Source organism: Wickerhamomyces ciferrii, contig 00148, assembly GCF_000313485.1.
Source record: "Wickerhamomyces ciferrii WGS project CAIF00000000 data, strain NRRL Y-1031 F-60-10, contig 00148, whole genome shotgun sequence".
Taxonomy (NCBI): domain Eukaryota; kingdom Fungi; phylum Ascomycota; class Saccharomycetes; order Phaffomycetales; family Wickerhamomycetaceae; genus Hansenula; species Hansenula ciferrii.
This window is the reverse complement of record NW_011887592.1, coordinates 28,335-41,150: the sequence shown is the minus strand read 5'-3', so window position 1 is coordinate 41,150 and position 12,816 is coordinate 28,335. Positions and strand designations below refer to the sequence as shown.

Here is a 12,816-nt window from a genome sequence, read left to right as displayed (position 1 = left end):
TAATTATTTAAATTTGTTTTTTTCAATTTTTGTTATTAAAAAAGAATCATGATTTAAGGTTCTGTTGTATTTTAGTTATTTTGTTTTGATTTTTACAAATTTAGTTACACACATGGTCATTATATATATAAACATTTATTTATATTTAATTATAATAGAAAATTATTTAATTATTTGAATTCAAGTAGTATAATCTTATATGATATAGTGCCTATATATATTAGTATTTGTACAACTTATAATATAGACGTACACCATATTATAATTATATTATTTATATAATTAGCTCATGCTAACTTTTGACTGCATCATGCCTCCAGACGTATATTAATATAATTAGCCCACCAGCTTGTATAAATTGATATATGCACCACATATTGAGAATTAAGTACACCTACTTAAAGCGCGTATAATTATATTGAATTCACGCTGCAGCTGGACCTTCTTTTACAAAATCAGTGTATAATTGGCGTTGAATTAAAGTGTACTTCATATATTTTACGTGGGCGTAACGTCCTATCCTATACCTATTTTTCCTTTCTTCAACGATTTTTTTTCATTAACACATAAATATAAAGATGTATTAATGCTCTTGTGAACACATGGTAATGGTGTTAAATGAACAATCTGGGATTGAAATTTCACAGTTCAGTTCGATCAACTCATGAGTTTATGGATTGCTAGCAGCTTTGAAACTTTATTGGAACATAACCATGAATCGCTAAAAGACCAGATATAATGAGTTATAACCATTAAAATTGTTTTCATCCTATCTTTTATTTGATTAATGAATTCAACGTATTGATATCAATTAAGGGTCAAACCTAGATTGAGAGATTATGCAATAATATATTATCCATTGGTTTTCATTATGTATATCATATTGTCTGTATGAAGTTTAATTATTAATATCATCGACATTTGATTAAAATACATAATTTTATTTGTTTACAATATTATACTTAATGTAGTTTTACAATATATACTAATATGACAAAACTAATAAATATATATTTCTTTTATTCAATTTAACAACAATGAAACCGTACAACTATAAACTTGGAACTTCAGCTCTTGGAGTAATTCTAAATAAATGACGTCTTGAAGGTTTTGAATCATCCCAATCGAAAACCCAAGTATGACCAACAACTCTATTATCAAAAACAACAACTGTTCCAGGTTTATAAGTTGTTTTGATTTGTAAGTCAACACTTGATTTCAAATGGTCATATAAAAAGTTTAAAATTGCATCAGATTCTTGTTTTTTCAAACCAACAATTTCTAAAGTTAATAATTGATTAATAAATAATGACTTTTCTCCAGTAACTGGATGTTTTCTAACTAATGGATGAACGTAACCATCATAACCTTCTCTTCTAATGAAAAATGGTTCACCATTTGTTTCATCATAAATTGGTTCTAACCTTTTATGTAAAGCACTTAATTTTTCCAAAATTGATTGAAATTCAGGTGATAACCTTTTATAAGCTTGTACTTGATCAACATAAATTGTAGAGCCAGCACCATTTTCAGGACCTTCTAAATAAGCTAAAAAAGTTGTACCAGCTGGTTGTTTTTCATAAGTTATATCAGTATGCCAAAATAAACCATTTGTATGTTTTGCAAATCTTTTTTTAGAAGGTGGATCTGTTGTTTTAGGTCTATAAACCAGGTGTAAAGCTGGAGCATCTTTTGGTGCACCACTTGTTGGATGAATATGTAGAGGACCAAAATATTTACCAAATTCAGTTGCAAATTGTGGGCCTTTTGAAGCTAAATCTTGATTTCTGAAAATAACAACACCTCTTTGAGCAACATACAAAGCTAAATCATCTTTAGCTCTTGGTGATAATGAAGATAATTGTAAACCATCAATTTCAGAACCAAAGTTAGGAGTTAAATCAGTTTTTTGCAATGATTGATTGGTTTTGGGGAATAAATTTTGTAAATAAGGATCAGCTTTATGACCAGGATCTTCATGTTTGAATTCTTCTAAAGGTTCATATTTTTCAAAAGGATCCCATGTTGGTAAGAAATCCGGGAATAATGCATCTGATGATTCTTTTGGTAAAGTGTTGAAGATATAATTTGAATCAACTCCAACTTCAACATCAAGAAGTTTTAAATTTGAAGGACCAGTGGTTTTGGTGTCAATTTCATGTTTAATTCTTGCAATTTCCTCCGAGGATAATGGTGATTTCTTGAAAGATTCTATTGATTCTTGAGCAGCCGATCTGATAGTCATGTTAAACTTAGAACTGATTGATATCTAGTAAAGATTGAAGCCATGAAACAATGATTATGTCCCATATTGATCTATTTAAATACCCCATAACTCAGCAGCCTTCCTCGGGTAGAACCCCATTTCAATCCAATTAAGCGACAACCTGTGATAATCCCTTGCCAATAAAACACTCAATTGATGAGATCAACCAAAGAATTCACCATTGTAAATTTAGTAGTAGTTGAAGTTTAGCCACAATAAAATAAGAGATTATGTAAGGTTATATCAACACCCACACACCACCCGTGAATTTCCAATTTCTTTGATCTTTTTGACCCAAAGGAATTCTATAATCTCCAATCAACGGGCATCCAACGGACAAATCTCATCTAATCAACTCTTTGGAGTACCTGACAGATAAAGAAGAGGTAACAGATTCACATATATAACATCAACACCATCACCAACTTTTCAACCATGGATATCAAGACTCTTCGACCACAAACTGTTTATTCTATATCATGTTTGGAATGTAGAAGAAGAAAAATTAAATGTGATAAAGCTTCACCAACTTGTGGGTTTTGTTTGAGTAAAAAAATTCATTGTGAATATCCTTCAAATGCTAAAAGAAAAATTATAAATGTTTCAAATGGTTCTGATTCTGAAAATGTTGATAAAGATCAAATTATTAAAGATTTATTACAAAGAGTCGCTACTTTAGAAGATTATTTAAAATCTTCTCCAAATACAAGTATATCAAGTACTTCAAGTTCAAGTACAAATACTATGGGATTACAAGCAAGATCTGAGTTAAAGGCAAATGGTGGGATAACAAATGGAAATGGAAATGGCTCATCAAGTTCCAATGTTGGTGGTAAAGATTTCTTGGAAATTATTAATCATATTGATTATAAATTAAGTGATATTGCAAGAGATACTGGATTATTAGATGAATTAGCCCTAGCTAAAAGAGAATTCCCAACTATTTTACATGGTAAAGAAGCCGATGAAGTTTTATTAAATAATATTATAAGAACAGTTTCTGCAAATTATAAAGCATTTAATTTTTTCTTGGATCAAAAAGATGTGGATCTTTTCTATGAAAATTTTAAACAAGAAACTCTTGAACCTATACATTTCCAAGATTCATTAATTATGCTGTTATTAATTTCTATCTGTATAAGATTGAAAAAATTTACATGTGCATGTATTCCAATTGATAAAAAGGAAAATTTAATTCAAGAAATTTATAATGAATATCAAAATCGTTGTAATTTGAAAATTTTACCCAAGGATCATAAATCTTTACAAATTGGTTTATTAGAATTAGAATTTATGTTTGGATTAGATGTTCATAAAGATGATATATTATTGAAAATTCATGAAGTTATAGGGATGGCAAAATTAATTAAATTGAAAAATCAAAATAAAAAACATTTAGATGAAGAATTCGAATCATGTTGGTTGGAATTAGTTAGAATGGATTCTATATTAGCTATATCATTTGGTACAAGTCCAGGGATATTTGAACCATTAAATTCCAAGAATTTACCAAATTTTTCAAATGATCAAAGAAGATTTCAAATTGCACCAATTTTTATAAATACTATAAATATTTTACAAAGATATAATTTTTATGGTTTGAATAGTCTTAATGAATTTGAAATTCATGAACAAATTAATAGAATTATTGCAACAAAGGATTTATTCTTCTTTTTGGATCTTGTTACTTTATATAGTATTCAATTACAATTATTGTTCCATAAAAGAGATTTTTTCGGTTATACAAAAGTTTTAGAAAATTGTCTTGTTGAAGTTTGGAGAGTTTCATTAAATGATGATTCACATATCATTAGAAATAAATGGACATTACAATCTATATTCAATTCAATTTTACTATTTATCTTGGAATATAAAGAAATTAATAATGAGTTAGCATTAAGTCTCTCCATAATCATTTGTTTAAATAATTTATTTAGTATTGATAATCATGATCCTGATTATATTTCAAATAAATTAGAAAAATATTGTGCTAAATTAAACTTGGAATATTGTTTTGAATTAGTTTCAAATTTTGAAAAACAAAATCCACAAATTTTTGGTGATGCAAAATATTGTGGTTGATTGAAAAGTATTCAAGCTCATAATATTTTATTTCCGGTGGAATTTTCGGATTTAAATAAAATCCGAATTTTAATTGCTCATACAAATTTTATTATTCAATTCACAAAAATAATTTAACCAACCAGGTTTTAATTACAATTACATTTCCAATTATTATTTAAACAACAGGTTATTTCCTATCTGACAATGATCTTTTCATATAGTTCTTGTATAGTATCCACATATTCAATTCATAGTTCACTTGATCAATCAGCTTATTCATTATGAAATCATTTTACGACGTTATAGTTATTGGAGGTTCAGCTTCAGGTTTACAAGCTTGTTTAACTTTTGGTAGAGCTTTTATTAATGTTTTATGTATTGATTCCAAGAAACCATGTAACAGATATGCAAATGAATCACATAATTTACTTGGTAATGATGGTATAAACCCTTTGGAAATTGTTTCAAAAGCAAAAGAACAAATCAAGAATTATCCGACAATTGAATTTAAAGATGATGTTGTTAAAGATGTTAATAAAATCAATGGAGATCATGATGGATTCAAAGTTTCAATAGGTTCTGGTGATATTTTCCAAAGTAAAAGAGTCATATTTGCTTCAGGAGTGAATGATAATATTGATAAGATTCCAATCAAAGGTATTGAAAAATATTGGGGGAACTCTATTATTCATTGTCCATTTTGTCATGGAACAGAGTTTAGAAATGGTAAAACTGGATTATACTATGGGAGTTCCATTTTTTTGAAAATGATGTTACCAACATTGTATAATTGGAGTAAAGATATAAATGTTTTCTGTTCAGAAGATATTTATAATGAATTAGATTCTGATTTAGTTTCCAATTTACAAAGAAAGAATATCAATGTTTTCAAGTCATCAATAACTGAAGTTAAAGGTAAATCAATTGGTCATGGTAATGAAGAAACATTGTCACAAGTAATTCTTCAAAATGGACAATCTGTTGATCTTGATGTTTTATATATTATACCACCTTCAGTGATCAATAATAAAGATATTTTAACCAAACTAGGTGTTGAACTAGATGATAAGGGATTGATTAAAGTTACACCATATCAGAAAACCAATGTTGAAGGTATTTATGCTTGTGGTGATAATACTAACTTCCTTAGAGCATTAGCCGTAGCTATAGCACAAGGTTTAACAACAGCAGCATTAATTACTCACGAAATATCACAACAAAGATGGTCAAAATGATGTTTGATCTACCATATATAGTAATTAATTTGAAAATTGAATAACAATTATATGACTTCATATCTTTATTTGTAGATTCATTTTAGTGTGAAGAGCTTAAAAGTGCCCGTCATGATTTACGGGGATCAACCTTGTAAAAAAGATCCAAGATCCACAAAGTGATGGCAAACTCAGAAAACAATTCACAGAGAAACTGGTGATTGAGCTATCAAACAAATAAAGTGAATAGAATTCGGTGAACGTGATGGTGCTCTTGATCATATCTCATTTTTTTTTTATCTCAAAATGTTGGTTTGACGATGATTTGTGGTTGATTGGAAACTTAGATTTGAGTCTTCAAGACAAAACATGTGCAGTAAATCAGAAGTTCCTTTGATCTTTTTGTGATGGAACAAACTGAGCGAATGAAGCACAGGAAGATCAGATCTCCATCTTTTAAGGGTTTGGCTCCTGCTCATATGGTGTATAAATTATGCCAGAATCCCCTTTGTTAGAGGTGGCAAAATGGATATCAGATACCAGATACACTAATAGATCCAAGAAGAAAGAATGAAACTCATTGACACATTTTCACATTTGTTGCTGTATGGTGGTTGTGCTCTAGCTGGTAGCTTCAACATATTAACTTTCAATGTTGCTGGTCTTCCTCAAGCGTTACAAGGTAACGGGATACCTATTGATAAAGATATCGCTACAGAACATATTGGCAAGGCTTTCAAAGATCTTAAGGATGATTTAGATGTGATTCATGTTCAAGAAGATTTCCATTATAATGATATCTTGTATAAATATGATAATCATCCATACAGATCTCAAACTTCAGGTGATGTCCCCATTGGAAGTGGATTAAACACTTTATCCAATTTCCCCTTTTCTATATCAATAGAAATAAATGGGATGTATGTTCAGATGCTTCAGAACTTGATTGTTGGACACCAAAAGGTTTTACCACTACAAAGATCAGAATTGAAGGTGCTATAGTTAATTTTATAAATTTACATTCTGATGCTGGAACAAAAGATCAAGATAATGATGCTAGAAATAAGAATTTACAACAAGTTGCCAATTATATTGATCAATTCTTACATGATGAAGCTGTTATAATATTTGGTGATTTTAATTCAAGATATTATTATCCACCTGATAATATTGAAGTTTTCAGATTACAAAATGGTTTGAAAAATCCGTGGGTTGATTTAGAAAGAAATGGAATTGAACCAATTAAAGGTCAACCTGTACCAAAATGTTCTTTACCTGCTACAAATAACTCATGTGAAGTTGTTGATAAAGTTTTCTATAGAGGTAGTAAAACTATTGAACTGAAAGCTGAAGATTTTAGATATGCAGATGATCTATTTACTTATGAAGGTCATCAATTATCAGATCATAATCCAATATTAACAAATTTCTCTTATACATTATCACAAGATTTCAAAAATTCAAATTATAGTGGTGGGTTTTATGGTGCCTATTTTAATGATTTAGGTCAAATTTCCAAAGGTGTCAAGACAACAAGACTTTCTTTTAAAGGTAATGTTGGTTTAGATTTAGTTTCATTAACATTGGATGATGGTACCTCGTTTAATCATGGTGGTAATGGTGGATTATTAAAAGAATTAGAATTACAACAAGATGAATATTGGACAAAGTCTTATCTTTGTAAACGTGAAGTTGATAATGAACTTAAAAATGTTTATATAAATGGAACAACATCTCTAGGAAGTACTATTGAAGCTGGTTCACCTACTAATGATTGTCAATATTTTGAAGCTCCAGATGGATATCAAATAACAGGATTTTTCGGTCAAGGTGATGATAGTGTTAATTTATTAGGTTTTATTTATAGTAAAATTGAATCATGATCAGTGCCAAAACCCAGTACATCATAGTTGGAGAACCGTTGTGATTTTAATAATATAGATGATATAGATACAATCCTTAACCTCAGAATCATCAGAAAAAGCTCACAATATGCTTCATAACATGATATGCACTAGTTTTACTTACATATCTTCACGGTCATTGCGTTTTAATTTTGGAATTTATAGCAATTAATTATAATGAGAAGTTAGACTCACTCAACGAAGCTATGAAAGATGTCATTACATAATACTAATTAATCATCCAATCTGCTTATGTCTTGAATCAAGTTTGTAGTGAAGTCGCCCTAGTATCTAGTCAGTGGACAGTGCCCATAGTGACTTTCTGGGAAAATATAAGCACCAGTGCACCAACGGACGTCTTCGAAAATGCACAACTATGCAGTTTTAGAATTTGAATCTATGAACTATGAACAACGTTTTTGATATTCAAAGTTCCAATCTCAAACAATCAAAACCAAACAAACGTGGTTACCAGAAGGTAAGATCAAGGAACATGGCTCCACAAGTATGAGCTATCCAGACTTTATCGTCAAAAGGATTACAAAAGCTCAGACAGCTCAATCTCGAACTTATCATATATCATAACCCTCTAAGATGCAGATGCTCGATCCCTGCTCAAATTCTTCATAGCTGATGCGAGATCTCTAAATCTGAATATTTAAGGGTTCAAATTCTTCATAAAGTCAAGGAATTCACATGGATGATTGACTATCATTCCAAAGTTCGAACCAATGATAATCGATCGAATCATCTATTGCATGGTACACGGTTATGGTTAATTTACGGAATGAACGAGGTTATGATACTATAATTTAAGGTATAAATAGGCCCCAAATGGCTAGATCTGGATTAGATTAGATCTGATAAAGTCTTACAGGTAATATAGAATAAATCATACCCATCAACCACATAATTTATAATGAAATTTTCAACTAAAATCCTGGTTTCAATATTATCTGCTACACTAGCTTATGCTGGTGCTTTTAATGCTTTATCATTTAACGTTGCTGGTTTACCTCAAATCTTACAAAATAATGGTGAAGAACTAGATAAAGACATTGCAACTCAAAAAATTGGTGAAGATTTTGCCTCAATGAAAGATCAATTAGATATTATCAACGTTCAAGAAGATTTCAATTATCATGCTAAACTATATGATTATGATAATCATCCTTATAGAACTGCAACTTCAGGAGGTGTTCCATTTGGAAGTGGATTAAATACTTTATCAAATTATGAAATCTTACACACAAAAAGAATCAAGTGGAATGAATGCTCAAATGCTTCTGAAAATGATTGTTTAACACCAAAGGGGTTCACTGTTTCAACTTTGAGACTTGATGGTCATATAGTTAATGTTATTAATCTCCACACTGATGCTGGTACTGAAGATGATGATAATGCTAAAAGAAATAGTAATTTAAAACAAGTTGCTGATTATATAGATTCAAATTTATATGATCAAGCTGTCTTAGTATTTGGTGATACAAATTCAAGATATACAAGAGCAAGTGATGATATTGCCATTTTCACAAATCAAAATGGATTAGAAGATCCTTGGATTGTATTAGAAAGAAATGGTATAGTACCAGAAAAAGGAGCAGATTCTATCATGTGTCAATTACCATCTACAGAAAATAATTGTGAAACTGTTGATAAAATGTTTTATCGTGGTGATAAAACTATAAGTTTTAAAGCAGATACATTCCATTACGCTGGTAATTTATTTGTTCATGAAGGCAAACAATTATCAGATCATAACCCAATTTTGGTCAGTTTCACTTATACTTCTTCAGAAGATTTCAAAACTTCAGAATTAATTGGGGGATATCATAGTAATTATTTCAATGATATTGGTAAAATTAATAAAGGTGTTAAAACAACTAAGATCTCACTTAAAGGCGCCAACAGATTAGATTCAGTTGGGTTAACTTTGAGTGATGGTACTAAATTTGTCCATGGTGGGTCAGGTGGTGAAGAAACAACTGTTAATCTGTCCACTGATGAATATTGGACAAAAGCATATTTATGTACTGGTAAAAAGGATGATCATACAAGAATTTTTTATATAAATGGTACTACAACTACTGGTAAAACATTCCAAGCCGGTACTAAGACAAGTGATTGTAAATACTTTGAAGCGCCACAAGGGTATCAAATAACTGGTTATTTTGGTCAAAGTGGTGATAATGTTGATTTGTTAGGTTTCATTTACATAAAGCAATAGATTAAAGTGTATAAATATAAGTTATTTATTTGAAACACAAAACGAGCTTGTAATATCCTAAGCTCTTCTTACTCTTGGTATATAAGGTTCCTCCAAATACTTAATTTCATCATTTGTCAATTGTAAATTGGCACCTTCAACAGCTTCTAAAACTCTTTTTTCAGAACTTAATCCTAAAATTGGAGCTGCTCCTTTGGAAATTGACCATGCAATAGCAACAGCAGCTCTTGTTGAATTTTTCTTTTCAGCCAATTCACCCACTCTATTTATAATAGATCTTTCTGATTCTTGAGATGGATCTGTTTGAGAAATAATATTTGCTGCAGTATTTGTAGTTCTTTGACCATAAGGTGCTTTTTGACGTTCTGTAAGTTCATCTTGATTTGGAATTGGTTTTGCTAAAGCACCAGCTGCTAAGGGAGAATAAGGGATCAAACCAACACCTGTTTTATCTGCAAAATAATTAAGTTCCTGTTCATCTTCTCTATTCAATAAATTATAATAACTTTGCATAGATATAAATTTGTGCCATCCATTCTTTTCAGCAATGAATTGCAACTCAGCAAACTGAACAGCTTTCATCAAGGAAGCACCAATGTATCTTGTATAACCAGCTTCAACAACATCATTCAAAGCCTTAAGTGTTTCCTCCACAGGTGTATTAGGATCAAATCTGTGGATTTGATAAACATCAACATATGTGCCTAACCTCTTAATAGAACCTTCGATAGCATCAAATATGTGTTTTCTTGTCAATCCTTGTGAATTTTGTAGATCAAGCTCTTGTTCAGGTGTTCTCTTATTGAAAACTGAAAAATCAACCAAATCTTCATCCACTGGGAAGTAAACTTTTGTTAAAATCACCACTTTATCCCTTTTGATATTATATTTCTTTAAAAATTTACCTAATAAAACTTCCGACAACCCATTTGAATACACATCTGCAGTGTCAAAAGTTCTAATGCCATGATCATAAGCAGTATTCAAGATCTTAAAGATTTTTTCTTCATCATCCTCGACCCATGGTAACCAGCTTTTTGATCCAAAGGACATACAACCAACGATAACATTTGATATTTTCAGCCCTGATTTACCCAGGTTCTTCCAAGGAACAAATTGTTGAACCTCTGACATTGCCTATAACTGATTGATATAAAATATTGAGAGCCAAGGAGAACGTCTCAAATGATCTTGTTCTGTATTTATATAGCATCAGCCTCCAAGGGTTATCTGATATTTATCGGTATTGGAAACATGTACAGGTCCGCAAAATCCAAACTACAAAGTTGAAATTATTAAATCAAAACGCGCATATAGAATTACTATAAAGGGACATCAAGTCCGCATCTAACCAATATGAATAAATTATAATGGTTAGCTTTTTAACGAGCATAATCAAAGAAATTAAGCAAATGCTGATTGCTGTTGGTGGAAAAAGATTAATTATCATCAAAAGTGATATCGAAATCCCAATAGAAAGTGGTATATTGTGGATAAGTTTCATTGACACCACATGCTTCAACATAAGTGGTATTACCTAGTCTTTCATCCAAGTTTTTTTTGTAACCGTCTAATGAACAACTAAAACCAGGACCAGATTGACATCCAGGAATTGGAATAACAGCATCATTAGCTATCAATCTAACAAAATCTTCAGTTTCATTTGTGAAAACATCTTTACAACTTAATTTTTCAGTACTTAATCTACCACCCATTGGAATTATTTCTGAAGAGCGGAAAATTGAACCAAATTCAATTTCTTCAACTGATAAATCATAATCTGGCTCAAAAATACCTAATGCAGTGGTATATGTTAATAAATCACTATCATGAGAAAATGAAAAAGTTAAATTGTATGGATATTCTTTACCTTGTTTTAATAAAGTATAAGTATTATTAGCAAAAACATGACCCAATGGAGTTGATAAGTCATAACCAGGACCATTTTTATAATAAAATTCTAAATCTTTTGAATAAGCCCAATTTAATAATTCTTCTTGTGTGAAAATTTCGCAAACTGCTGATTCACCACGAACATTTAATTCAAATCCACAATAACCTAATAAGTTATAAACATCATCGCCACTAATGTTGAAACCCCGGGAAGCATTGTTTAATCTGATTGCTGCTCTTTCAAGATATTCAGATGAAAATTGACTAGTTAACGCATCATTGAAAGAACCATTATAGTTAACACAAGCATCATGTGTTGTTAATGTGTTAGCACCTTGAGTTTCATTCTCTGGGATAATTTGAATAGAAGCTAAATTTGTATAATTATGAGCAAAAAACCCTTGAGCGAAAGCTCTAGCACTTTCAACAACTCTTTCTTGACCTGAAACGAAAACAGGATGAACAGTTTCACCATCAAATAAATGATCATATTTAGCTCTAAATTCAGCACCAAAGGAATTTAAATCAGCTAAACCTGAATAATACCCTTTATAAGATTCAAATTCCAAATAAGAATCATCTTCAACGAAAAATTCATAATCTTTAATGAATGCCAATGGACCTTTAAAATCTTCAACTCCAGCATTCTTTAATTTTGTAAGAATGCTCTTTTGTGCTTTACCAGTACCTTTTGTTGGATAACGTTCACCATGTCTCATAAATAAATGTGCTTGAGTAACTTCACATTGTTCTGGAGTTGAAGAATCAATCCCAAACCCTCTATGTGCAATATAAGGACCAGTGGTACCTGTATATCTTAACAATTGGAATTGCTCCAATGAATCTTGTGAATAAGGTTTAGTCTTTGGAGTTCTGACTGATGCGTCAACAACAGCTAAGATTGTTGATAAAATTGATAAACTTAATGTGAATTTCATTTTGAAATATGTTTAAGGGAGATGAAGTTTAAATGATAAACAAGAGATGATTGTGTATAAAAATGTAGATCTTGAGAATTCATGGTGGATTTATACTTTAATTACCATATTTGGTTGGTGATTATATTGGAATGCAACCACTAAAACGTGTGTGATGAAGTATATTGAAGTATCAAATTTTTAATCCCAGAAGTCTGAACTTGAGGTACGCAAAGCAAGACAAGAATAAGCAAAATATGCAGTACAAAACACTTGATGAGGGAGAAAATAATCTAACCAATTGAATCTCAACGGTCAGAAGTACTTAATT

The 12,816-nt window shown here is 30.5% G+C and overlaps 7 protein-coding genes across 7 annotated transcripts; 4 read left to right on the top strand and 3 right to left on the bottom strand.

The window, feature by feature from the left end:
* Positions 1–1,051: 1,051 nt before the first annotated feature.
* On the bottom strand, positions 1,052–2,245 carry BN7_4188 (TauD/TfdA dioxygenase family protein; the record flags this gene model as incomplete). Its single annotated transcript, XM_011275206.1, has 1 exon — positions 1,052–2,245. One exon carries the CDS (start codon positions 2,243–2,245, stop codon positions 1,052–1,054), a length of 1,194 nt encoding a protein of 397 aa, XP_011273508.1.
* Positions 2,246–2,701: 456 nt separating this feature from the next.
* On the top strand, positions 2,702–4,348 carry BN7_4187 (Zn(II)2Cys6 transcription factor domain-containing protein; the record flags this gene model as incomplete). The annotated part of the gene is made up of 1 exon (XM_011275205.1): positions 2,702–4,348. One exon carries the CDS (start codon positions 2,702–2,704, stop codon positions 4,346–4,348), a length of 1,647 nt encoding a protein of 548 aa, XP_011273507.1.
* Positions 4,349–4,611: 263 nt separating this feature from the next.
* Positions 4,612–5,565, top strand: BN7_4186 (NAD(P)/FAD-dependent oxidoreductase; the record flags this gene model as incomplete). The annotated part of the gene is made up of 1 exon (XM_011275204.1): positions 4,612–5,565. One exon carries the CDS (start codon positions 4,612–4,614, stop codon positions 5,563–5,565), a length of 954 nt encoding a protein of 317 aa, XP_011273506.1.
* A 549-nt stretch (positions 5,566–6,114) lies between these two features.
* On the top strand, positions 6,115–7,427 carry BN7_4185 (uncharacterized protein; the record flags this gene model as incomplete). Its single annotated transcript, XM_011275203.1, has 2 exons — positions 6,115–6,464; positions 6,530–7,427. 2 exons carry the CDS (start codon positions 6,115–6,117, stop codon positions 7,425–7,427), a joined length of 1,248 nt encoding a protein of 415 aa, XP_011273505.1.
* A 940-nt stretch (positions 7,428–8,367) lies between these two features.
* Positions 8,368–9,675, top strand: BN7_4184 (uncharacterized protein; the record flags this gene model as incomplete). Its single annotated transcript, XM_011275202.1, has 1 exon — positions 8,368–9,675. The coding sequence occupies one exon, from the start codon at positions 8,368–8,370 to the stop codon at positions 9,673–9,675; it is 1,308 nt and encodes a 435-aa protein (XP_011273504.1).
* Positions 9,676–9,732: 57 nt separating this feature from the next.
* On the bottom strand, positions 9,733–10,809 carry BN7_4183 (aldo/keto reductase; the record flags this gene model as incomplete). The annotated part of the gene is made up of 1 exon (XM_011275201.1): positions 9,733–10,809. The coding sequence occupies one exon, from the start codon at positions 10,807–10,809 to the stop codon at positions 9,733–9,735; it is 1,077 nt and encodes a 358-aa protein (XP_011273503.1).
* A 305-nt stretch (positions 10,810–11,114) lies between these two features.
* BN7_4182 (histidine phosphatase family protein) lies at positions 11,115–12,506 on the bottom strand (the record flags this gene model as incomplete). Its single annotated transcript, XM_011275200.1, has 1 exon — positions 11,115–12,506. The coding sequence occupies one exon, from the start codon at positions 12,504–12,506 to the stop codon at positions 11,115–11,117; it is 1,392 nt and encodes a 463-aa protein (XP_011273502.1).
* Positions 12,507–12,816: the final 310 nt, after the last annotated feature.